Genomic DNA, 27,474 nt, shown 5'->3' with positions numbered 1-27,474 from the left:
CGCAGCTTCTAGTCTCCCATGGAAGGAAGTAAAAAAAAAAAAAGTTTTAAAAAATATTTAAAAAAAATAAAAAATATATAAAAGTTCAAATCACCCCCATTCACCCTATTCAAAATAAAACAATTAAAAATATATTAAAAATACACATATTCGCCCGATCTATCAATATATAAAAATAATCCGATCGATAAATGGCATAACTAGAAAAAACATAAAAACGCCATAATTATGTTTTTTTTTGGTCACCGAAACACTGCAATAAAATGCAATAACAGGCAATCAAAAGATTATATTTGCACCAATATGTTATCATATAAAACATCAGCTCGGCGCACAAAAAATAAGCCTTCACCCGACCCGAGATCACGAAAAACGGAGACGCTACGGGTATCGGAAAATGGCAACTTTATTTTTTTTTTTTTTAAGAAATATTGGAATTTTTTTTTACCAAGAACCTAGCCATGTTTGGTGTCTGTGAACTCGTAACGACCTGGAGAATCATAATGGCAGGTCGGTTTTAGCATTTAGTGAACATGTTAAAAGAGCCAAAGCAAAAAAAAAAAAAAAACATTTGTGGAATTTTTTGCATACAAGTCAGAAAAAAAAAAGTTATTTTAGAAAAAAAAAAAAAGACCTAAAGTGAAGAGGTGCACAATAAGCTGTATGTGCATCTCTCCAGCCCTGACACCGCTGCCTACAGTCACTGTTCTCTGCTGCTCAGATACCAGCAGAGTTTCCCCTTATAAACCGCCAGCAGGCAGAGAAACGCGTTTGTCACTAGATTGGACCTTTGCGGCCGCCGTAGACATCGCACGGCAGTTCCGTCTCCTTCTCCTTCCCCCCCCCCAGCTCCGTACATCAGTGTCTCTCCTCCTCCCCCTGCACAAAGCATCCTGTGTCTACTCCCCCCAATGTCTGCTGCCCTCCTGCCGCCCAGCTGACCCCCGCACACCCCTCTCCCAGCACCCAGGTGAGTATGAGCCGGGCCTGCACTCCTCCTCCTTCTCCTCCCGGGCGACGTTCGCTCCGTTTAACCCCTTGGCTGCCGGGCAGGGTGTTGTGCACAGCCCCCCCCCTACCGCTTTGCAATCGCAAGGGTTAAAAGTGGTGCATGCAGAGTGCCCCCCCACCCTGGCTGCACTTTTCTGCTCCAGTAATGGTAGGGGGGGGGTTGTTCCTGGCATGGCCGCTCCTGGGAGGAGGTGACTTCAGCTCTGTCATTAATTCATTAATTGCACGCCTCGTTAGTAACTTTTTGCAGGGTACGGTATATACCGGGTAAGGGGGGGGGGGGTCGAAACCTCACCCCGTGCTGTCGGTCGTCGCCCGTTTCGGTCTAAAGTGTGACATTTGGGTGTGTTTTGACTCTTTTTATGGGGTTTCCGATTTTTAGATTTTGGCCCCCGCCCCCCCCCCCAAAAAAAGAAAAATCTAAAAAGCCTTGGCTGTGTCTTCGTTTAGCCGACACTGGACCAGAGATGGTTGCAGTCCCTTGCGGGTCGCTGCGGTGCCCCGTTCCCCTCCGTCATTGGGTGCGAGAATAAAAATCACCGCCTGTGTGGTCCAAATATGGCGGCGGTACCCGAGAAAGGGGCAAATATGGCCCCGTTCACACAGAGTCCGGATCCGTCACGTGACTGATATAAACGGCAGCGTCCGACTTTCACGCGACGTCCGGAAGCGGCCGCCAGTCTCCTGACCCCCGAAATCTAACAGCCTCGTATGTGTCTTAACAGGTTATTAAAGGGGTTTTCCACTTTCAGGAAAGTGCTATAAAATCAGAAACGGAGTAAATACTCTTGCCTCCCCCGGTCCAGCACAGTCTCGCCGCCACTTAGATTTTGGCTGCAGTGTTGACTTCACATAAACGGCTCTTTTCACCGCTGCAGCCAATCACTGAGCTCATCAGCTCTGCCGCCCTCTTCGTTTGTGTGTTTTACAACTTTTCTGAAAGTTTGGGTCAAGAAACGGTCCACGCATAATTGGGAGTGGGATGTGTCATATGGTTGGTGAGTTTTCTGTCGCGGTGGGCACAAGATGGGTGGGGGCCAAAATCTAAAACTCAGAAACCCCATGAAAGAATTGTAAAGCGTCAAAACACACCCAACTATTACACTTCAGACGCAATCTGGCGAAACGGGCAACGACCGCCAGCACGGGGTGAGGTTTCACCCACCCCCTGGTATATACCGTACCCTGCAAAAACTGGCCTAATCCTGAAATTCCATATTTTCTAGTGATGCATGTACATAGAGCGCGTCCTGGTCCAGTAGCCAGGTCAGTATTCTGTGGCCCTGAAACCGCCTCCGTCTTGCCGGGCATCCCGGGTCATTGATGGTGGGCGTCCCAAATTTGATGTATGAAGCTGAAAAAAAACACAAAGGCTTAGGTTTTTGTTTTTTTTGTGTGTGTTTTTTTATTTTTACCGGTGGATATTTAAACCTCTGTGTGAACATAGCGCAGGATCACATCAGTCTTCCACAAATCAGTATCAAATGTGTTTCCTTCTGGAACAAGTGGATTTTGCTAAGGATTTCACCTGTGGGGTGTAATTGATGTGTTGTGGATTTGAGAATGTGTAGTCAGCTCGATTTTTCTGTGTTTTTTTTTTTTTTTTGGTTCTTTTTTTTTTTTTAAGCAACTAAGGTCACTTTTTTTCAGGATTTGGTTAGTATTTTACATCAGTATTTGAAAGCCAAAATCAGGATTGGAGCAATCGGCACTTCTGGATTGGAGCAATCGGCACTTCTGGATTGGAGCAATCGGCACTTCTGGATTGGAGCAATCGGCACTTCTGGATTGGAGCAATCGGCACTTCTGGATTGGAGCAATCGGCACTTCTGGATTGGAGCAATCGGCACTTCTGTATTTTCTGCTCACTCCTGATTTTGGCTTACAAATACTGACCGTGTGAATGTGGCTTTATAATCTGCGGCAAAGATGCTACGTCTGATTTCACCCTTTTACATATTATTATTTGCACATTGGCTGGTAAATAGGACAGACCACCATTATTATATAGGGTTATTCAGATGGGTAGGGATGTTTTTACTTTTGGTGTTTTTTGGTGTTGGCTCCTATGTTGAGAAATTAAAATTAGCACTATATATATATAATTTGGCTGGAGCTAAACCAATAACAATGCAGAGAGTTGGATGATGAGTGGCGCCCAATGTCAGGTGGCAGCTGCACAAGCAACTATCGGGACGCAGCTTTTGCTACCAACATGTGATAATACATGTAATTTTAAGTAAAAAAAAAACCGTAATGTATTATGTATTTTTCTTTTTCTTACACCATGATTTTCCCTGTTTAAAATCAATAGGTGGAAAAAAAAAAATCTGCAGAAAGACCACGAGGCATAATCTGTTATAGCCGCATTGTGCAAATGGAATCTGCCCACCGCAGTAAATTACCACGGCTGGAAAAATAACGACCGCGCGAAACACAGAATGCACTGCAAAATAAAACTTCACAATTTATTTTCTTTTTTTTTATTAGAGAATGTAGTTTTACAACCCAATTTAGAGAGAGGGGGGAAAAAAAAACGTGATGGGTGTGTAAAAAAAATCAGCACAAAATGTCTGCAGCTCGAAAAAATGGCAGCAGGCTCTAAAATAAGCTAAATAACGCACTAAAAAAAATAATAAAAGCTGTGGGTGAGTGGAAAATTATATTTTCCTATTTGCTCGCAGAGACCATCTGGCCGCTGCAGCTTGAAGCATTAAAAAAAAAAAAACTACATGAGTAGGAGAAAAAAAAAATTTTATGAGGGAAAAGTGGAAAAAAAAATCTGTATGAGGGAACGAAAGAAGATAAAAACTACACAAAGGGGAGAAATAATAATACATGAGGGAAAAGATCTGTAAAATAAAAAACTACTTGAGGGGGAGAAATGAAAAATTGAGGGAAAATTCTGAAAAAATCTGTACGAGGGAATGAAAGATGATAAACTAAATGAGGGGGAGAAATAATAATAATAATACATGAGGGAAAATTGAGTTAAAAAAATCTGTAATAATGAAAAACTACATAAGGGGGGAGAAATAAAAAGAGAAAAATTGAGGGAAAATTGGGAAAAAAAAATCTGTATGAGGGAATTTAAAGATAAAAACTACATGAGGTCAAGCAATAATAATAATACATGAGGTAAAAACAAAGGGGAAAAAAATCTGTAATAAATGAAAAACCACTCAAGGGGGAGAAATGAAAAATTGAGGGAAAATTGAAAAAAAAAAGGACATCTGGGAATGAAAAAGGTAAACTACACGAGGAAGAGTGATAAAAAAAAACAACAAAGGAAAATTGGGTGAAAACTAAAAAAACTACATGAATAAAGAAAAAAAAAAAGGGATAATTGGGGAAAAAATTTTTATGAAGGAATGAAAGATTAAAAATTACACGAGGAGGAGAAATAAAAAGAAATATACTTCAGGAAATATAGAAAAAAAACTATAGAAAGGAGAGTGGACAAATGAACAAAAAAAACTAGATGAGGCGAAATTAGAAAATGTGTGAGGTAATTAAAAAAAAAAAAAAAAGGGGGGTTTTAATAAAAAAAAATATAGGGAAATGTAAAAATATCCGATGTGAAATTAAAAATAAATCACTTGCGTGAACGGAAATTAAGAAAAAAAAAAATAGAGAAATGAGGAAAAACAATGTATAAAAAAATGGAAAAAAAATACTACACGAGAGGAAGTCAAAAATAAATAATAAACCTGGTTGAAAATCGTGCCATTAATGTCAGAGGGATAAAACACGCAATGACTATGACCAGGACGCAGTTCGTATGTCCAAAAATCGCCCTGTGTGAGTTAATGGGGTCGTATTCAGCCCCGCAGGGTGAAAAGCTGCAAAAAAAAATCTTCACTGGTTGTGACTTTCTGGGGCTTTGGTGGCCGTAATGTGACCCTATTGACCTGCGATGTAGCGGCTCCACAGAGCGATGCTAGGCCTCAGCCGCCATCTTAGAAAACCGCGCATTATCTAATCGCGTTTTACGCCTCGTGCTCTGTGCGTTATATTTAAAAGCGGCAGTAAAAAAAAAAAAAACAAAAGCAAAATGTCGAAAATTCCTCTAAAAATGGAAAAAAAAAAAAAATGTTTTGTCCAAACATGGCCTCACACTGTCCTGAGGTAAAAATCCTCCCAGAACATGTGGAGAGCGTCCTCCACATAATGTCTGCTTTGCGAACTTCCTGCTCGCACTTTATTTGTTTTCCTAGCATTAAAACCATTGTTTTCTTACGGCCCACGTGACCCTGGTTGCTATGGCAGCCTGAGCTCGGGACTGAGCCTCTCACAGGGAATCCATTTTGACCTCCGAGACCTTTTTTTTTTTTTTTTTTTTTTTTTTATATATTTTACTTTTTTTTTTCTTTTTTTTTTTAATTTTGCAAGAAAATCTGAGGAGAAGATGAAGGGGCGAGCAGTTATGGCTGCCGGGGTTGGGTGGTGCATGGGTTAACGTGTGGAGGACTGGCGGTGAGGCGGTTAACGGCTCTGGGGCGTTCTATGTGGTATTGTGTGGAAGCGTTATTTTTATATTGCGGCTGTAAATATTCCTCAGCCCTCGCTCCACAGGACGAGCCGCCGCCGCCACTCGCCTGGTTATTTTCGTTCTGCTAATAACATTTCTTTGCTTTTTTACCTCCTGTTTTTTTTTATTTCCTCTATAAAATGTTTTTTTTTTTTTTTTTTTTTATAATTTAGTTTTTTTTTTATATTGCGCCAATAAAACACTGAGGCCTGCAGGGCCCGGATAATACGGAAATGTTTACAAAATTGTCGACACTTCTGGTAGTACAATAAAGTTTTAGCATTTTGAGCGAAAGGGGAAAAAAAAACAAATGTAGAAGGGTTGCTCATTTCAACCAATCAGCTCACTGCTGTCATTTTTTTAACTGGTTGAATAATGAAAGCTGAGCTCTGATTGGTTGCTATGAGCAACAGCTGCAGGCATTCAGCACATCACTGCATCGGATGTCGTGGAACTACAATGTAATGTATGTACACAGTGACTGCACCAGCAGAATAGTGAGCGCAGCTCTGGAGTATAATACAGGATGTAACTCAGGATCAGTAATGTAATGTATGTACACAGTGACTGCACCAGCAGAATAGTGAGTGCAGCTCTGGGGTATAATACAGGATGTAACTCAGGATCAGTAATGTAATGTGTGTACACAGTGACTGCACCAGCAGAATAGTGAGTGCAGCTCTGGAGCATAATACAGGATGTAACTCAGGATCAGTAATGTAATGTATGTACACAGTGACTGCACCAGCAGAATAGTGAGTGCAGCTCTGGAGTATAATACAGAATGTAACTCAGGATCAGTAATGTAATGTATGTACACAGTGACTGCACCAGCAGAATAGTGAGTGCAGCTCTGGGGTATAATACAGAATGTAACTCAGGATCAGTAATGTAATGTATGTACACAGTGACTGCACCAGCAGAATAGTGAGTGCAGCTCTGGGGTATAATACAGGATGTAACTCAGGATCAGTAATGTAATGTATGTACACAGTGACTGCACCAGCAGAATAGTGAGCGCAGCTCTGGAGTATAATACAGGATGTAACTCAGGATCAGTAATGTAATGTATGTACACAGTGACTGCACCAGCAGAATAGTGAGTGCAGCTCTGGGGTATATTACAGGATGTAACTCCGGATCAGTAATGTAATGTATGTACACAGTGACTGCACCAGCAGAAGAGTGAGCGCAGCTCTGGGGTATAATACAGGATGTAACTCAGGATCAGTAATGTAATGTAATGTATGTACACAGTGACTGCACCAGCAGAATAGTGAGTGCAGCTCTGGGGTATAATACAGGATGTAACTCAGGATCAGTAATGTAATGTATGTACACAGTGACTGCACCAGCAGAATAGTGAGTGCAGCTCTGGAGTATAATACAGGATGTAAATCAGGATCAGTAATGTCATGTATGTACACAGTGACTGCACCAGCAGAATAGTGAGTGCAGCTCTGGAGTATAATACAGGATGTAACTCAGGATCAGTAATGTCATGTATGTACACAGTGACTGCACCAGCAGAATAGTGAGTGCAGCTCTGGGGTATAATAGCGGATGTAACTCAGGATCAGTAATGTCATGTATGTACACAGTGACTGCACCAGCAGAATAGTGAGTGCAGCTCTGGGGTATAATACAGGATGTAACTCAGGATCAGTAATGTAATGTATGTACACAGTGACTGCACCAGCAGAATAGTGAGTGCAGCTCTGGAGTATAATACAGGAGGTAACTCAGGATCAGTAATGTAATGTATGTACACAGTGACTGCACCAGCAGAATAGTGAGTGCAGCTCTGGGGTATAATACAGGATGTAACTCAGGATCAGTAATGTATGTACATAGTGACTGCACCAGCAGAATAGTGAGTGCAGCTCTGGAGTATGATACAGGATGTAACTCAGGATCAGTAATGTATGTACACAGTGATTGCACCAGCAGAATAGTGAGTGCAGCTCTGGAGTATAATACAGGAGGTAACTCAGGATCAGTAATGTAATGTATGTACGCAGTGACTGCACCAGCAGAATAGTTAGTGCAGCTCTGGAGTATAATACAGGATGTAACTCAGGATCAGTAATGTAATGTATGTACACAGTGATTGCACCACCAGAATAGTGAGTGCAGCTCTGGAGGATAATGCAGGATGTAGTTCCTGGTCAGTGGGGTCTGTTTGGCTTCGGAAACCTATTTACAAAGTTAATCATCTTTATATGGAAGCTATAAGTCTGTGACAGTAATCTCCCCTTGGATCCGGCACACTGTGGCTTCTGGCATGTCAGGTGTGTGCACTCTATTCCTGTAGATGTGATCCATCATTAGCTCCCTCAATAATCAGAATTACGACGACGGCTGAGAATAAAATCTCCTTTTAGGTTGCTGCAGTTAAAGGGATATTCTATAGAAAGCAGCTAATTGCAAACACATGCTGCGAATCTTTGATCCCGCCATCCAAATGTGGCTTTAATTCACTGTGAAGTCTGTTTGTTTCCCTTTTTAAATCTGTTCCGTATCCAAAGTGATGTGATTTACAGTGCAGTGAAGGAGGCATGGAGATCACCGGTGACGTCGTCGGATACGCCGATAAGTGGAGGAAGCCGCCATCCTTTTAGGTTGAAGTGAAGCTCCATCTTGCAGCCTTCTGACAGGGGCTGTGTTTAGATGTCAGGGGGTCCAGAAGCAGAATGCGGTTTGCGTCCTCTCTGTGCTGATCATGGTGTTATGGGGGGGGGCACTTCTTCTCAAGATGTTCCCTTAGATGGCTCTCTAGATGCTCCAGTCCATCAGTGGTGGCTAGTCTCCGAAGACGAGAGTGCAGCGCTTACAAGCTCTTTTCTATAGGACTTGCAAGCTGTAGTGTCCCTGCAATGCTGCAGAGGCTTTGGAGAGTGGACAGGTTGGGTCAGTGGAGCAGCCCTGTTGCTGGTCCCAAACGATCAGGAGCGAGCCGCCCCCCTGACAAGCAGTGGAGTAGTGCGCTCCTGCAGATCAATGTTGAGTAAATCCAGAACGCTCAGCTTATCTTCTCCCCCCAAATACAATAGGATCTGGTCTTCAAAGTCCAACTGCCTGATCCTTCTCATATGTTGGGCGTGAGTCCGGAGGTCCCAATATGATGGCTTTGGACTCATGTAAGGCTGTGGTCAGCGCACCGCAATGAAGCTGACCAGAATCCCGATCCCCTGAAATCTAGCGAGCTGTCCAATCCATGAGCTCATATGTCCACCTACTTCAGTTTTCCCACAACCAGTTAAGAATTTGATGTTGATTAGGGGTCGGAGCACCCTTTTTATATATATTTATTCCAAATTTACTGCTTCCCTCGCTTTTCGAAACTTTTGAATAGCACAAAGCGAAACGCGCGTAGGGGAGAATTTTATTTTGGAGTGTAGAAAAGCTAAATGATGACTATTGCAGAAACGCCTAAAGCAACAGACAGCTCTTTCTACTCCTCCGTGTACAGCTCGCAGAGGGAATAAAGCCTCAGCCAGGCATTCACTGAAAAGCAAAAGGATCGGGCATGTTGAATTTCTACATGTCCTGTCCTTCTTTTCCCTGACATCGGCTGTCACATGCACATTACATATCGGTGGAGGTTCCACCATCATGTATCTGATGTGTACGGTCAGCCTAATGCTGGACTCATCCCAGGGGCTCGGTAGTCGTAGGGCCCTCCTAAAAAGACATGTAGGTGCCTGATTCTGTGATGGCATCGTATAAGGAGCTGACTCAAGGACTCACTTTAGAGACTTTTTTTTCTTTCTCTCCCCCCTAACATTTGCTGTTTATTTTCAGGTCTCCAGATGTCCAAACCGGATGTGTTATCCATAATGGAAAATGCAGAAGAGCCCTTTGGTCAGGAGAACAATCAGGCAAGGGCAAGTCGGGTGGAAAGTAAGCACCAAACTATTACTGTATTCCAGACCGTACATTGCCGAGAAATCCTATGCAAATATATATTCAACTATGGAAATTACAAGAGAATGTGTCATCAGAAACATGACCTATTGTTTAAGTCGGGAGGGGGGGGGGGGTTTATTCGTTTTATGTTTTTCATTTTCAATAATTATAATAATAAAAGGAATCTGAAATCTTGCAATGTTCACACTGGCCACTAGGATTTATACTTACTCATACTTCCTGCTATGTACAGAAGACTTTTCAGCAGTTTCATTATCATCATGGACAGAATTGCAGTGAAAGGTTTGCCCTCTACCATAGATAATACAGGAGCCACCATTCACAATAGGTGATATCACAGCTCTCCTCCTCCTCCTGTACAATGACTGATAACACCTCTATATACAGTAGATAACACAGGATCCACCATTCACAATAGGTGATGTCACAGCTCACCTCCTCCTCCTGTACAATGACTGATAACACCTCTATATACAGTAGATAACGCAGGATCCACCATTCTCAATAGGTGATGTCACAGCTCACCTCCTCCTCCTGTACAATGACTGATAACATCTCTATATACAGTAGATAACGCAGGATCCACCATTCACAATAGGTGATGTCACAGCTCACCTCCTCCTGTACAATGACTGATAACATCTCTATATACAGTAGATAACACAGGATCCACCATTCACAATAGGTGATGTCACAGCTCACCTCCTCCTCCTGTACAATGAATGATAACACCTCTATATACAGCAGATAACACAGGATCCACCATTCACAATAGGTGATGTCACAGCTCACCTCCTCCTCTGTACAATGACTGATAACACCTCTATATACAGTAGATAACACAGGATCCACCGTTTACAATAGATGTCACCGCTCACCTCCGCCTGCATAATATTAATAAGGTATAATTTTCTGATGACATATTCCCATTCTATGGGTAGAGCTGTACACATTGTTAATAGAGGGACGTTCTCTGTTCAGGCTCCTTATCTCTTGGTCGGTGTGGAGAGCGGGTAGAAAGAGCAGGGAAATATGGGAATTTGACCGTCGTGTCTTGTCTGGACGGTGTCTCATGTCTTCATTTGTCCTTTGCATTTTGTTGCCTCCTAATTTATCTTTTTCATTAGTTGCAGAATGCTGGAGCAGTGGAACGACAGAAGAACCAAGATCCTTCGCTCCTCTAGTTGGAAAGCAGCCTGAAGACCAGACCGCTCCACAAAACACGCAAAGTTCTCTTATCGTCAGTGAGATTGAAACCACCGACAACAGTTGGAGGGAAAAAAATATCCATCCCATGATGGCGACCGAACCGGTGTGCCAGTCAGGCAGTGGCACTGTTGAATATAGTTATCCAGCAGGACAAAGCTCACAGTCAACCTTGCCTCTTATAGAGAAGGTAAGGCACAGAGAAGATGACATGGTGGACCAAGGTACTGGTGGCCCAAAGATGGCAGGAACTGCTGGGGACTCCTCGGCACAGCCAGCATTACACGGAGTCACTCCCATGCCTACCAACTTCGGCAAACTTGAGAAGGATAATATTGTGATCTGCAGACCACACGGGTGGTCGAACGCTGGACCGACAACCAGAAGAAAAGATTCTGGCTCTACAGAACAACCAAACCAGAGGTTTTGGGGACTGTTTCAGTGCTCGTTCTGTAATTTCGTCTTTCAAGATCTTTCTGAACTTTTGCAGCATCAAGAATCCCACAACCAAGAGAAATTCCAAGTAATCGGGAACGAACAGGGGCGTCCTGATCACCAACCGCAGCAGTCGTCAACTCCAGTCTTGGAGTGGAGGAGATACCGCTGTATAGTGTGCGATAAGACCTTCTGCAAGCAGTCATCGTTAGTAACACACCTGCGTATACACACCGGTGAGAAACCCTTCTCTTGTCACGTGTGTAGGAGGAAATTTAACCAGCGTACCAGTCTGACCGTCCATCTACGGACTCATACTGGAGAAGCACCGTTTCCTTGCAACAAATGTAATAGGAGCTTTCGACAGCAATCTAACCTTACCCACCACATGAAGAGTCATCAAAGAGTGGAGGAACTCGACGGGGTGGATTGGAGCGAAGAAAACACGGCCCCAGGTATTCCTTTCATGTATCTGATTTCCGAAGCGGATGAATCCAGTAGCGAAGTTTGGAGCAACAAAGTCCCGTTGGTTAAAGGGGACAAGGCAGAAGATCCAGAATCGTGTAAAAGGCCCTACGTGTGTGGACACTGCTTTAAGCGATTTACTCATCAGTCCAACCTCATGGTTCATCAGCGCATCCACACCGGAGACCGATCGTATCGCTGCCAAGAATGCGGCAAGCATTTCACCAGAAGGACCAGCCTGATGGTTCACTTACGGGGTCACACCGGAGAGATGCCTTACTCCTGCCTCCAGTGCGGGAAGAGCTTTCGCCAACAGTCAAACCTTCTCTACCACATGAAAAGCCATTCTTTGACAGCCGAACCAAAACCCAACGTGAGCACCGAAAATGAGCAGTCCACAAAGATGTCTGGGCATCTGATTGGACCTTCAGGTCAATATCTTGAGCGAGATAATTCGCAGATGATAAACATTGGTGGTGGGCGAATTGAAGAAAATCAAGTCAGGGCTTACCAATGTAACCAGTGTTCAAAATGGTTCCCGAGCTCTCATAGCCTCTTGTTACATCAAAAGCTTCATGTAGAGCAGTCCAACGCTCTCATGCATTGCAGAGAAATTCAGGTCTCATACCCCATTAACAGAGCCCTTCCACACGCGTACCCTGAGAACATGCTGTCTCCTCGTCAGGAACATGACACTTACCCTCCTCAACATTTTAAGATGGCTGCACGATCCGAAGGCAACGTGTCTGGGATGCTGAATAGCCTCGAGTCCAACCTAATTCCACAGCCACAACACGGCATTTCCTATCAAAGAGTTGGAAGACAGCCAGGAGAGGGAAGATCTTCAAAAGGTCCTTTCCACGTGCTAGGAAGAGGAAGACCAAGAAAAATTACTTGGTTAGGTCACGGACAGACTCCAGCCGGGTCCTCCATGGCAGGAAAAGCAATACATAAGTGCTGGAAATGTCCAAGGCACTTCAACAATAAGTCAAACCTAATCGTTCACTTGCGTATACACACGGGGGAAAAGCCCTTCCAGTGTTGGCTTTGTGAGAAAAGATTCAGACAGCAGTCAAATTTGATCCAACATCTGAAAAATCACGAGGACGTTCTCGGGGACGAACTCATAACTCGTCCACGGAAGCTTGCAATTAAAGAACAGCTAAACGGGAAAAGCATTCAGGCTTTAGGAATGAGTCCAACCCCGAACACTGTCCAGATCCGGTCTGGTTTTCTACCATTCGATGGGAACCAGATGCATCACAATCACAACGGACAGCTGTTTCAGGGACCTCAAACTATCCACCTAGGTGATATCGCCTCCAGTAGTGAGTGCGTCTCCGATAATTTGGAGGTAAACGGCACCTCATCCTCGTCCTCGCCTGAAAGCACGTACAAGTGCAGCAGCTGCTTCAAAACATTTACTCATAAATCCAACCTCTTGGTCCATGAACGTATTCACTCAGGAGACAAGACCTATCGCTGCCTTGAGTGTGGCAAACAGTTCAGTCAGCGCACCAGTCTGATGGTGCACCTAAGGACTCATACTGGCGAGATGCCGTACTCTTGTTTGCAGTGTCGGAGACGTTTCCGGCAGCAGTCCAACCTACTTTATCACATAAAGACGAACACTGTGCAAGGGCAGCTAAACTGTACTGCGGAGAGCTTGCCAAGTTCTCCATTGCTTCCTAGACTAGACCCTACTATGGAGCCAAGCATGAGCTCCGACATGGAGGCCTCCCCAGGGCAAGCCCATCCTTGGGTCCACCTTGAAACGAATACTAAGAACGAAACTGCAGCCGCTTCACCTCCTGATGGACCAAAAGGAGAGTTCCACTGTCCTGCCTGTGACAAAATTTTTACTCACCAGTCCAACCTGTTAGTCCACCAACGAATCCACTCCGGTGAGCGGACATACCACTGTCACGAGTGCAACCGTCAATTCAGTCAACGCACCAGTCTGATGATCCACTTACGCACTCACACCGGAGAGATGCCGTACGCCTGCCAATGCTGCGGCAAACGGTTTCGCCAACAGTCCAACCTGTTGTATCACTTGAAGAGTCACGTAGGGCAAGAGATTACCGTAGACGCTACTCAAAGCGCAGAGTACGCGGCACCCAGAGCCAGAGGCCGTCCTCGGAAATCGGAGTCAAATGATGACGTCAAGGAAAAACGAATAATTCCTCGAGGCAAGCGTACTTACAAGTGCACCGAATGCCCACGGCGCTACAACCTCATGTCAAATTTGGTGGCGCACCAAAAGTCGCACGACCTCCAACCCCTGTACAGTTGCTTGGAGTGCGGAGACAGCTTCCTTCACCAAGGGTATCTTGCTGTTCACAAAAAGCAGCACGCCAAGGTCAACCCTCCTCATCACGGTGTACAGTTCTGCTGGAGACCAAATCAAGAGCTGATGGATGGCAGAAATTCAGGGACGGAAGAAGAAAGGAATGCTGTATAGACGCCGCATGAAAAATTATCGTATATGTGATATTGGTAGCGATTTAAGGTCTCCGTAAGGCCTCGCGGAGTATGGAATTGGACCTGAAATTTGAGATTGGCCATAGTCTTATGCTTTGCAAGGTGGGCTTTACTTCTGACATGTCATCACGATGGCAGACTGTTTTGTACAATTACAAATGCCTTTTAGGAGGGAAAAAAAATAAGAAAATCCTAACCTGGTAGAAAAAGTTGATGGCGCCGGTTCTCCAGAAAGACTCCGGAGTCGTAACTCTGATGAGATGAATATATTGAATATAAATGGGTCGTCCAAGATTGGAAAAACATGGCTGCTTTCTTCCAAAAATTCGCTCTGACCCCCGGTCTATGGCTTGTCTGGAATTGTAGCTCAGCTCCAGTACTGGGCTGCAGTACCGCCCGCCACCTGTAGGACAGGGGTGGTGCTGTTTATTTTGTTTTTTGTTTTTTCTTTAAACGACCATGTTTTTCTAATTCTGAAACCACTCAATAACAATAAGTATGAAATGACATGGGAAGCACTTATCTATATAGAGTGGATTATACGCACAGCTATTCGACTATTGTAACAGTCACAGCGGCGTGTCATTTTTTAAATTTTTTTACAGTTTATGGATGATTTGGTTCCTTTTTCCCGCTTCCATGGGCAGAATATATATTTAAGAATTTTTTTTATTTTATTTTTACGTATTTATTTTTATATCTGTCTCTTGTTTTTTGCTCTAAGTTTCACACTGAAACCCTCACTATAGGCGTCTCTTTTGTTGTTGGTATAGTAGGGATACGTCGGCAGCTACGACCATATCCTGGCAGCTTGCCTTTCGAAGTTACGTGATGACGTTTCTCCTCGTCTCATAACTTTTTATTTTTTATTTTTGCTGTATGAATTTGAAGGTGACAAGTTATATACGTACGTATTGTCTTATTTATGTGTTTATTATACGAGTTTTACTTTAGCATTTATATAGGAGTCGGTTTTGCATTGCCTCTTATCTCCTTTTGTGTCTGACCTCCGATTCTTAACCACAGTCATAACCGTGACGCACCTGCTCTGCTCCTACACGATCACGTGCCAAGACCTATAGGAAGCTTCTCGTAGGCTTGTCGTAGACTCTGGCGCTTTGCTTATTTAGGACAAAGAAAACATTTTATGCAAAGTTGCTGTTGCCACCACCAGGGGGCGACTTCTATATAGTTGTACTCGGTCCTTGACTTGAATGGGGGTGACATATGGACTGGCCAACTAGTGTTAGCAGAATTTAGCTGATATTTATATAAGGGATGGAGAGCAGTAGCTGTTTTAAGACTAACATCAGCCATAGTTGCCAGCTGTTATGTGTTTTTTTTTTTTTTGGCTGGGAGCGTTTTGTTTTTTTCTAGTCGTTTCAGGAAGAGGTGGGGCTGGTTTCAGGAAGAGGTGGGGCTGGTTTCAGGAAGAGGTGGGGCTGGTTTCAGGAAGAGGTGGGGCTGGTTTCAGGAAGAGGTGGGGCTGGTTTCAGGAAGAGGTGGGGCTGGTTTCAGGAAGAGGTGGGGCTGTTCTCAGGAAGAGGTGGGGTTAAGAGGGCGGGACTTAAAGTGTAACTCATTTCACGAGAACTTGCAGCGGAATGTATGGGTCTGCCTCTAGCTCCTCCCCTCCATACGATATGACAGTTGGGTTTGTTTAAAATTCTTTCCCCGTAATAAGAATCTGCCTTCACTGACTACAGATTTTACCCATGAATTGAAAGTGAAAGCTCAGTCCAGGAGGATAAAGGAGCAGATTTCTCTGATTAACATATATTACAAAGTTACCTATTTTCATACGTACTATCGATTTACGGTATAAAAATTAAAACGACGGTGACACTTTAAATTTTCCCCTTACCCCATAAATGTTGGCAACTATGACCCCAGTTGCAGAAAACAGGAAAATAAAATCCAATAAGACAGGTTGACTGAAAAGCATCCTTTTTTTTTTTTTCAGTGGAAGGTTCTCGCAACCCCTTTTCTCTTGATAGCAGTACTTTTAAACAGGTTGTCCACTTTGTTCAACCTTCTTAAAAAGTAACGAAACCAAAAGGGAAAACGTCAGTATTGCGAATTTCCTGGTCTTTTCCCGACATACAGAAAATGACCCCCTTTTTTTTTTTTTTTTTTTTTTTTTTTTTTTATGTTTTGTCAATCTGACTCTTAAATATGTTATGCTAATTAAAAGTGAAAGTTCACATATTTATTGAAAAGTGTCAGATATCCATAGACTATTAAGTTCTATTAAGATAAAATTTGAATGGTTTGGACAGCCCCTGTATTCGCAAAGCGATCACTTTGACAATAAGTTGGTGACATCGTGTTTCGCTTCTGAAAATTCCTAGTGATCACTTGAAAAATCCTGGGAAAAAGTGTTCAGTTTCCCTACAGCACTCCAACAGGAGATATAAGGTCTTGCAACCATTAAAATCAATGTCCTTTTTCGTGTAATGCCCAGATGGCTTGTGACCCTATAAATCTTTGTTCAAACTTGATTACAACGGCAAAACCACTTCATTTTTCACAGCCTTATGCTGGAAGAAATCGATAGGAATAGAAAATTTGGGAAAGGAAGGTATAATATGTAATGATTCCTGCAACACAAATGACTTTTAAGTCTATAACTTGGTTGCTTCTTGGAGATTTACGGCTCCATCTGGAGTTTCAAACTCTTTCTTTTGCAGGATATAGCGCTCTTCTTGCCCTGTTAACATGATGAGACTCTCAAATTCTCGATGGAGCGACTTGGTTGCCATTTGGATCTTTTGTATGAATCCTTCGGCATATCGTTATTGCTTCCCAAAAAAGATGATACTCAATACTGGAGCGTTTTTATACCCTTCTCCCCGATAGTCCAAGAAAGCGCAGCCGCCCAATGGGGATTTTAGTAATGTGTTACTAAACTTCAACTGTTTTCCAAAAAAAACGTCGTCAATGTAGCGGCGACACCTTTTCGGGCATTGGTGCGCTTGTCCTATGAAGCTTAGATTTTATTTATTTTTTTCCTGTATATTGTTTATTTTTGTGGACTGTTACTAAGATCTGCCCTCCCTCGAAATAAAAAAAAACTTCAATCTTGTTACTTTGCATCATTAATCACATAAGTGCTTCCCATTTCAGCAGTATTATTATGACTAATATTTATTTATCTAACTTTTGTCTACAAACTGTTAAGGTAGCCATTTTTTTTTTCTTTTTGCCCCAATCTGATCAGGAACTAGTCAGGTAATTCTCATCTTTGTGCCTCAATACCATCACTAGCTCCTGGTAGATTAACATTGTGGTGTATGGGCTCCGGCAAATAAAATGGCTGCCTTTTAAAGTTTATAGACAGAGGTTAAACCTTACATCCAAGGGGGTAAAAAAAAAAAAACTGAATTGTTAGGTTGTTACTTATGTGAGTGAATATTATAAAGTTCATATATATATTTTTTTTTTACTAATACATATTTGTACATATGACTTGTCTAACCTGCAGAAAGACACATAAATCTAATGTATTAAGGAGGGGGGGTGGATGGGGGGGTGTTATCCATTTTTGTTTTGCCAAAAGCGTGAAGCTCCTTTGCATTCGCACCGTTTTGTCGCTTTGCGCTTATTACTGCAGTCAATGGAGTCTCATGATGATTTGTGCTCGTGGTCCTTGACTAAACAGAATGGGCTTTATTGTCCATAACAACCAGAAAAAAAAACAAATGGTTTGATGTTATCATTGGAAGGATTTTTTTTTATTATTATTCATAAGAATAAGAGGCAACGTTATACTAATTGGAAAGACTTCAGAATATAATATGGAAGTATTAAAAAAAAAAAATTCTACATTAGCTGTTTACAGTTCATATATAGCAAAAAAAAAAAAAAAAAAAAAAATATATATATATATATATATATATATATATATATATATATATATATATCAAATATATACTTGTATTATACCCCAGAGCTGCACTCACTATTCTGCTGATGCAGTCACTGTGGACATACATTACATTACTGATCCTGAGTTACATCCTGTATTATACCCCAGAGCTGCACTCACTATTCTGCTGATGCAGTCACTGTGGACATACATTACATTACTGATCCTGAGTTACATCCTGTATTATACCCCAGAGCTGCACTCACTATTCTGCTGGTGCAGTCACTGGGTACATACATTACTGATCCTGAATGTTATGTATGTACACAGTGACCCATTAGAAGAATAGTGAGTGCAGCTCCGGAGTATAATTCAGTCTAATTCAGAATATGTAATGAAATTACAAAGTGTCTTGTTGTGGATCTATTTTGTATGTAAAATGGCGTTCACACCTGAAAACACAAGTCACATTAGACAAATGTCTGCAAATTCACCATGAAGATATACAGTGTGTCCGTAAAGTCATGGTGCACTTTTGACCAGTCACTGGAAAGCAACAAAAAAAGATAGAAATGTGAAATCTGCTCCAAATAAAAGAAAAACTCTCCCAGTTTCGTACCTATTCAGTGCAGTTTGAAGTGGGCTCCATTTGTTGCCCTACACACATCGAAACGATAGTGAGGTTCTTGCCACACACGGGTAAGGACGTCTGGTGCAAGAGTGAATAACGTCTGCGATTCTCTGTTTTAAGCGATTTAATTTCGTTGATACGTTCAATGTACACATGTTGCTTCACATAACCGTAAAAGTCTAATGGCGTCAGATCCGGGAATCGTGGTGGCCATGGCTTGATAGAACCCCTGCCTATCCACCGCCACCGGATACTCACGAACAATGGTGACGTAGTGTGGAGGAGTGCCATCCTGTTGAAAGATGACACCTTCTGGAAATTGTGGCACTGCATACAATTCCAACATGTTAAGAAACGTGTTTGCCGTCACAGACCGTTCCGCAAGAAAAATATGGGCCTATCACCTTATCATGCATCAGGCCACACCACACATTTACTTTAGGTGCCTACTCAACGTAGGCATGAAGATGTTCAGCAGCCCATATTCTGACATTACGGCGATGAACATGTCCACAGATGGGGGAAGGTCACCTCATCGCTAAACACAATCTTCTGCAAAAATCTTGCAATACACCGGACTTTCCTCTGTACCGTCCACATCTCAACTGGCATGGAACACCACACTGCTGAGTTCAGTTTATCAGGGGTTAATCTGTCTGGTGGCTCAGCAACATCTTAAATGAGTTTGTGTTTGATTTGGTTCTTGTTAGCTCTCTCATGAACAGGTCTGATATGATTAGGCACAGGAGAAAGGACGCCTAAATATAAACTATGAATAGATCCTATGACTCGTCAAAAGTGCACCATGACTTTACGGGCACACTGTATATTGAAAATGACTGAATCTGCTATTATCTTGTATATTAACCATCCGAAGTCTCGGATTTTCCATGATCAGACACATTCCCGCCGTCTGTGCAGCTCCTTCCTCATGCACACTAGGCCCCGCTAATATAACATCCATGCCAGTTTGCAGCGCCAGAGTATCGCTGTATGTGGTAGTTATAGTATAAGACAGCTCTTGTCTTCTGCACGACTAATGAAGGCCCATATTCCGGGGATCGGCTCCGACACTACATTATATTCTGAGTCACAGAGTTATTATTAGTAGCAGAACGAACACTTGGAAATCTGTTAGGAATGACGATATTATGAGACGCTTATGTAGACCGAGTATAAAGAGTTAATATCTTTGCTTCTAAAATTTACTCTAAAGCAGTGACCTCGTTATCTGTACGTGCCAGTATTTTTTATTTTTTTTTATCCCGAGAGAACACTATCCGCATAAAGTCTTAGTTTTAAAATAGCCTGTTTTTTCCCTTCTAACTGCGCAGTTTTCATATTGACCACTAGAGGTCAGCAGAAAGCATCTCGCTTTACAGGATGCTGCAAAACTGAAAGTCCACTGCTGACCAGTGATAGTTCAAAGCTGCCTGAGCCAAGATAAGCAGCTGTTAAAAGCAAAGAGGTTGTTTTACATCTCATTTTCACAGGAGATTGAAGAGTGTCTTATATTCTGCAAGTCTGCACCCATCCTCTTTCTCCAGAGGGGGTCTTAAACCTCATGATTATTATTTTTTTTCTTAAACTGCTTAGAATTGTACAAAATAAGAAAAAGTGTAATATTCACCTCATTACCTTTCCTAGTCCTTTCTCCCATCTCTACGCTGCTGCCAATCGCTGACTTTTAAGTGTCAACACGTCTCCAGATATAGTCAGTGATTGGCTACAGCGGTCATGTTTCTACATAGCAGAAAATACTACTTTTTGGAAAGTTTTTCAAAGTTTTTTTTCTTTTTTTTTTTTTCTTGTAGGATTGGTTTTCCAATAAATTTTTGAACAGATTTGCTTTAAAAAACAACAACAACCTGTGAACGTTGAATTCTAGGAGTTTATACTTCTGAGATTTTCATTGAAGGAGCCCTTTTAAAGGGGATTTCAGTAAACCCCCTGCAGCTGGGTCAGAGGGGTTTTCCGAAACCCCCTTTAATATTAGCCCCTCGTGGATCCAATTTAAGCCAATCCATAAGAGCAAATCATCAGGAGTTGACACCAAAGACTGCAAGGAGGCATTAAACTAATTTTGCCTTGCGCCTCCGTTTTTATTTTTATTTTTTTCGATAAGCTCAGATGACAAAACTAGTGATGAATGTAGAGACAATTGGGGAATAGATTGTTTGCATACATACGACTGCTCCTACATGTTACTGCAGAAGGAAAGTCGCTGAGCGTCTCTCACCACAAGGGGACGCTCTGAAAATTGTTTCTGAACCTCTATCCTCAGGGTGAAAAGTGCAGTGTCTGTATGTATTTTTGCAATAATCAGAAGTCGTCGTCTTGTAGAAATCCTCTTTCCACCACCGAATACTGAAATCTGATGTATCTGTTCTCTCCATTGTGCATATTTACCCATTTGTGATTGTTTTGGGTTTATTTTTTTCCTTTTACGAGAAACCTTCTTTGTCTTCCATGGAAATGTTAAATTTGGATTGTGTACAGTAAAGGGAGGGTGGGTTTGGGGGGGGGGAAAAAAAAAAGCGGTCTCTTCTCGTAAAAAGACGTTACCTCACTTGCTAACCTTGCGTCTCGATCTGTAAGAACCTGCTTTCCTTCCGTGATAAACCAAAAACGGTTGGATCAGTGGAAGACTTTCTGTTCCGAAAGCCCCAAACGTGACGGAGAAATACTCGTCTTGTGAAACGACAGACATTAGAGATTGCCTCGTTGTTACTCTCGATGGTGAGCCATCATTGAAGCAGAATATTGTGGACCCACGCTTAGTTTCGCGGAGAGGATAAGCTCTAAAGAACCTGACGCGTTTCTCTGTTAGATGAAGACCATGTTTTGTGTTGACTTTAGAACCTCATGGGACAAAAATTCCTTTTTGAAGGTGGAAAGAAAAAAAAATCCTCAAGGGAAAGAAAGTATAAACGGGGTAGAGACTCTACAGCCGGAGGGTGATGAAGCTACCCGGAAAGCTAGAGCTTACACCATCTGTTACTTACCCAACCAAAGGGAAGCTTCAGAACAATTGCTAGTCCATAAGTGGATGTGGAAACCCACGCTCAGTGGAGCGAAACGGCATCTGTTTAGGAGGTTGAGGACTAACACTTGCCAACGAATGGACAATTAACTTTGTAAAAGTTCTGTCTCGCTCAACCAACCTTCCAAATGTACTCTCTGCTGTAACACTTCACCAGGCTCTTTTGTAATAAAGCCTTCTGTAGTATGCTCCTGTTAGATTAATTCTCCATGTGGTATTACTAACAATGCATTAGCAAAAGAGAATAAAAAAAAAAAAAAAAATAATCACGTTTGGATAAGTCGATGCTTGGCGAGAGTTTCTTTACTCCACTGGTTGGCATTTCCCCCCACAGACCTCTTTTGGAAGAGCTGACTGCTTGGCCACTGGCTCGTAGAATATTGTGCGTTATTGTATACTAGGACGAGAGCCGTGTGAGCTGCCTCCTACTTGCCCTGTATTCTCAGCTACTATTTTGATTAGTTGGCGCAATGTCATATGACCTCACGTCAGTCTTGCTAACTGGAAGAAGAGACACAAATGCCGGCACGTAGGAGGCAGTTCACAGGGCTCACATCCAACGGTCACAGATCACTGACGTGGCTGCTGGACCTCAGAGTACTGAGCCAATTCACATCTCTACTAGAAAACTGGCATATCCACTGCAGAAGGTGATGAAAAAAATAAACTCTGGTTCCTGAATCGGTATGGTATTAATCTGCAACCATCTTGTAAAGGTACGGTCACAACAATTGTAGATTTCAGGGGCTAAAACCTACATATCCAGCCTAGATGTATTATTCACGAGTCGGCCATAACATAGACTTCACTTGCCTAATAGTGTGTAGACCTCTGTGCCGACAGAACAGCTCTGACCCGTGAAGGCCTGGATTCCATGAGATTCTTGAAGTGTCCTGTGATATTTGGCACAAAGACGTTAGCAGCAGATCCTTATATACAGTTGTGCTCAAACGTTTACATACTTTGGCAGCAGAATTTTTGCTTTCTTGGCCTTTTTTCAGAGAATATAAATGAGAACACCAACATTTTTTCTCCACTCGTGTAGTGGTTGGATGAAGCTATATATTGTCGAACTACTGTTTTCTCTTTTTAAATCATGACAATCCACAAAACATCCAAATGACCCTGATCAAAAGTTCACATACCCTGGTGATTTTGGCCTGATAACATGCACAGAAGTTGATATAAATGGGTGTGAATGGCTACTAAAGGTAGCATCCTCACCTGTGACCTATTTGCTTGTAATCAGTGTGTGTGCATAAAAGCGGAGCGAGTTTCTGAGATCCAGACAGACTCTTGCATCCTTCATCCAGCCACTGATGTTTCTGGATTGTGAGTCATGGGGAAAGCAAAAGAATTGTCAACGGATCTACAGGAACAGGTAGATGAACTGTATAAAACAGGAAAGGGATACAAAAAGATATCCAAGGAATTGGTAATGCCAGTCAGCAGTGATTAACAAATGGGAAATCGGGCTCTGTAAAAACAAAACCAAGGTCAGGAAGACCAACAAAAATGTCCACAGCTGCCAGGAAAATTGTTCAGGATGCAAAAAAAAAACCACAACATTAGCTGAAATACAGAACTCTCTGAAAACTAGCGGTGTGGCAATTTCAAGATGCACAATAAGGAGGCACTTGAAGAAAAATGGGCTGCATGATCGAGTCGCCAGAAGAAAGCCATTACTGCGCAAATGACACAAAGTGTCTCACCTACAGTACACAGAACAGCACAGAGACAAGCCTCAAAACTTCTGGAACACGGTAATTTGGAGTGAGGAGACCAAAATTGAACTTTTTGGCCACAACCATAAACGTTACATTAGGAGAGAGGTCAACAAGGCCTATGATGAAAAGAACACCATTCCTACTGTAAAGCACGGAGGTGGATTGCTGATGTTTTGGGGATGTGTGAGCTTCAAAGGCACAGGAGACTTGGTCAAAGATGAATGCAGCATGTGATCAGCAAATACTGGAGGCACATTTGCACTCATCAGCCCAGAAGCTGCGCATGGGACTTACTTGGACATTCCAACATGACAACGATCCAAAACACAAGGCCAGGTCGATCTGTCATTGGCTGCAGCAGAACAAAGTGAAGGTTCTGGAGTGGCCATCTCAGTCTCCTGACCTCAATATCATTGAGCCACTCTGGGGAGATGTCAAGCGCGCAGTTCATGCTAGACAGGCCAGGAATTTACAGGAACTGGAGGCTTTTTGCTAAGAAGAGTGGGCAGCTTTACCATCTGAGAAAATAAAGAACATCATCCACAACTAGTCAAGCAGTCATTGATGTTAGAGGGGGCAATACACGGTATTAAGAAATCGGGTATGTGAACTTTTGATCAGGGTCATTACGATGTTTTGGTTGTCATTATGATTTAAAAAGAGAAAACATAGTAGTTTGACAATAAATGGCTTCACCCAACCACTAACCATCAGTGGGGAAAGAGTTTTGGTGTTATCATTCATGTTCTCTGAAAAAAGGCCAAGAAAACACAAATTCTGCCAGGCTATGTAAACTTTTGAGCACAACAGTATGTGGCCTTCATCATTCAGACTTGTTTTTCCGGGACATCTCACAAATGGTCAATTGAATTGTGATCTGGGAACTTGAGACAAATCATCCCTTTGAACTTATGTTCCTCCACTACTGACCAACATTATCTCCTGAATGAGGCACTGTCATTAGGAATTCCACTGCTATGAAAGAGGTACTTCGTTTGGGCAACGTTAGGTAGGTGTCCTGTGATATCTGGCAACAAGATGTTAGCAGCAGGTCCTTACATTTGCGGCCTTCATCGATCAGACTTGTTTTTCTGGGACATCCCACAAATGGTCAATTGGACTGAGATCTGGAAATGAAGGTCTACACAAATCATTACCTTGATCTCGTCCTGTTCCTCCACTCCTGACCGGGGTACTGTCATTAGGCAACCCCAGTGCCATTAAGTCGGTACTTGGTCTGTACAGTGTTAGATAGTTGTCACTTCCACATGATGTCGGGACCCAACCTATCCACAAGAACATCGCTTCATCACATGGTCTCCTCTACTTCCCTTGGTGTAGCCTGCTGCTATCCCCCAGGTAAGTGACACGTGATCCATCAGACCAGGCCATTGGCTTCATTTCTGATGCTCCTGTGCCATTATGGTCAGAGGTCAATATAAGCCCCTTGACTGCACAGCCCCATACCTAATAAGCGGTGATGAATTGCGCATTATTACACCTATAAATTTCATGGGCGCGGCGAAATCTCTCGGTGTCCCAGGAGTTCACCACTCCCACCTGCTCTGTGAATGCCAAATCTCCTCTACTACATTATTACACCTATCACAGCCAGCAGGAACTTCTTCAGCAATCTGTAGCAGTCACTCTCGCATGGGATCAGACCACAGTCCAGTCTACTCCTCATTACCTGGTCCCTAGTTCACCAGTTCTCCTTCCTTGGGCTACTTCCAATCGATACTAGTGATGAGCGAACGTGCTTGGATTAGGTGTTTTCCAAGCATTTCGGTGTGCTCAAAAAATATGTTCCAGTCCCCGTGGCTGAATGTTTCCACAAGAAGTGACATTTTGGAGATGCTATTGCCCAGTTGCTTCTCGATATCTTCATCCTGCCAGCATATACGAGGCGTGTTCAATAACTGTATCTACCTGAATATGAAGATCATATTTTTTGAGAAAATTATACTTACTACTTTTCAATATAATCCTCTCTGACTTCAACACACTTATTCCACTGATGAGATGCCCTCAAAATAGGAGGCTCCTTGCTACCGCAAGGACCCTGTGTTACTGCCTGTTTGACGGTATCATCATAATCAGAAAATCATTGCCCAAGCATAAATTTCTAAAAATAGGAAATACTCACTATGTATCCGGGTCGGGACTGCAGAGTGGGCAATTAATCTCCAAAAAGCAGCTTTCACCAAGAGAAGCAATTTATGAGCTGACACAATGTCATGAAACGGCAACACACCTCTCGACAACTTCTTACGTTGTTTCTCTTGGATTGCCTTCATTGTTGAAGCATAGGTGTCTCCAGCAATTGTTATCTTGTGTGGCACGAATTCTAGTAATTAAACCCCCCTAAAAACTTGGCATGATCTTTCCAGCTGACTGCTGGGCACATTATTTGGAGTTAGCGACCCCTTGCGTTTCCATTGCATGGACTCTTGATGGTGGACTCGGGTTTCATCACCGGTCATAATTTTTCTCTAAGCAAGTTCTCTTGGCTACGTGTTTTTTTGCTCAGGCATCAAAATTCGTGGAACCCTACCGAGAACGGACCTTTGACTTCAAAACATCATGAATGATACTGGAAACGGAAATGCCTAATTCAAGAGCTATAACACTGACTTTGACCAGAAGATCGTCTAAAATCATGGCCCCCAATTTAGGGCACATTTCCTCTGAAGATGCTTCGATAACTCGTCCTGAAGAGGGGTCATCTTCAGTTGATTCCCAACCCCATTAAAACTGCTTGGACCAAACCTTTACTTGGTAAGATGAAGGTGCATCCTCACCACATACAGCAATCATCCTTTCATGGATTTCCTTAGGCTTTTCTTCCTTTGTAAGGAAATTAATCGTGGAAGGAAGCTCCAAATCCTTCACTTTGTTTGTAAAGCCAAACTGTATTGCTTTTGCCATCCTGTCACTTCCAGTGCTTTAATAAGACTGAAATTCTAATGTGTGTTGCCCTTCCAAACATGTCTCAACGGGCACAGAAAATCTCTCAAAGGGAAGAGTCAGACGGCTGTACAACTTGGATGAGGATCACGAGATGCTCGGACAGGCCGTCGGCTCTCTGTCACATCTCCGTAGAAGACCTGGAGTTAGACAGTCATGTCGGGTAATGGATCGCTTTAGAAAAATGGTGATGTGTCCCACATTAAATGGGTTTAGTTTCCTCTGGTGCTGAAGAGGTTAACAACCCTTTCTATTCTGGTCAGAAACATGCAGTTCCATTTCAGCTGCTTCTGATCTGGTCATTGCCTCTTCCTATAAAACCTGGTCTGATCTTGTCCATGCCAGAGAAAGAATGGTCTTCCTGTGCTATGTAATAAAGCTATGCATTTGAGGTGGAGGAGATGTAGTAGTGATCTGTGCTTTGCTGTAGTGCATGTGTGTTTATCTCCTTGTCCCTGTTCCCATTTAGTTTATTCATCCCTGTCCCTATCCTCCCCATTGTTAGTTAGTGCTTTTGTATGATAGGTTTTCTGTTATCCCTGTTTTGTCTTTGTCTTATTCACCTTATATTTCTGTCTCAGGCCTCATGGGGTGGGGAAGGGGACTGATCATGATTTAACAGGAGCATAGTAAGGTCGGAGACTTAGGCCTCTCTACCTTCAAAAGTACCCCCTGAGACGGGGATAGTTAGGGTCCCAGTTACAGGGACAATTTAAGGCCCCCATTCCTTACCAAAGACCGTCACATCACGACACTCTCCTGACCCAAGAATGGCAACTGCATAGAAATACATGCAGTCACGCCAAGGTGGGGAGAACCGACGGGCAGTCTGAGCGCTGTGGTCCTCATCCAAGTTATATGGCAGTGTGACTCTTCCCTAAACCTGACAGAAGATGCTGGGGGTACATAACTTATTGAACACCCCCTATACTCTATGCTAATCCGCTTACCGGTTTGTGTTGTGGTCAATTAGTGTCGAAAATGCAGGTTATTTAATAAATTATGAAACACTGCTGTATCTAGAGAAGACCCTACCCATCCATTACATGATCGCCCATGCCTGTGAACGAGCACCACATAGCATTACATTATGTGAGTGGCTGCCGAGTGCGGGGATTAGAGATGCCATGTGTGACCGACGTCCATCATTTTTCTTACAAAACATACACAGAATAA

General features: G+C 42.7%; 1 protein-coding gene across 1 annotated transcript; it reads left to right on the top strand.

Annotated features, from left to right (window-relative positions):
• Positions 1-853: 853 nt before the first annotated feature.
• LOC138651938 (zinc finger protein 585A-like) lies at positions 854-16,212 on the top strand. Its single transcript, XM_069742558.1, has 3 exons — positions 854-970; positions 9,347-9,445; positions 10,600-16,212. Exons 2-3 carry the CDS (start codon positions 9,355-9,357, stop codon positions 14,040-14,042), a joined length of 3,534 nt encoding a protein of 1,177 aa, XP_069598659.1. The 5' UTR covers positions 854-970; positions 9,347-9,354; the 3' UTR covers positions 14,043-16,212.
• Positions 16,213-27,474: the final 11,262 nt, after the last annotated feature.

Source organism: Ranitomeya imitator, chromosome 10, assembly GCF_032444005.1.
Source record: "Ranitomeya imitator isolate aRanImi1 chromosome 10, aRanImi1.pri, whole genome shotgun sequence".
Taxonomy (NCBI): domain Eukaryota; kingdom Metazoa; phylum Chordata; class Amphibia; order Anura; family Dendrobatidae; genus Ranitomeya; species Ranitomeya imitator.
This window is presented reverse-complemented; position numbering and strand designations above follow the sequence as displayed.

Coding starts and splice junctions, on each gene's coding strand:
- LOC138651938 (XM_069742558.1), top strand. CDS start 9,355: ATGTCCAAACCGGATGTGTTATCCATAATGGAAAATGCAGAAGAGCCC. Junction 9,446..10,599: donor AAGGGCAAGTCGGGTGGAAA/GTAAGCACCAAA, acceptor CTTTTTCATTAG/TTGCAGAATGCTGGAGCAGT.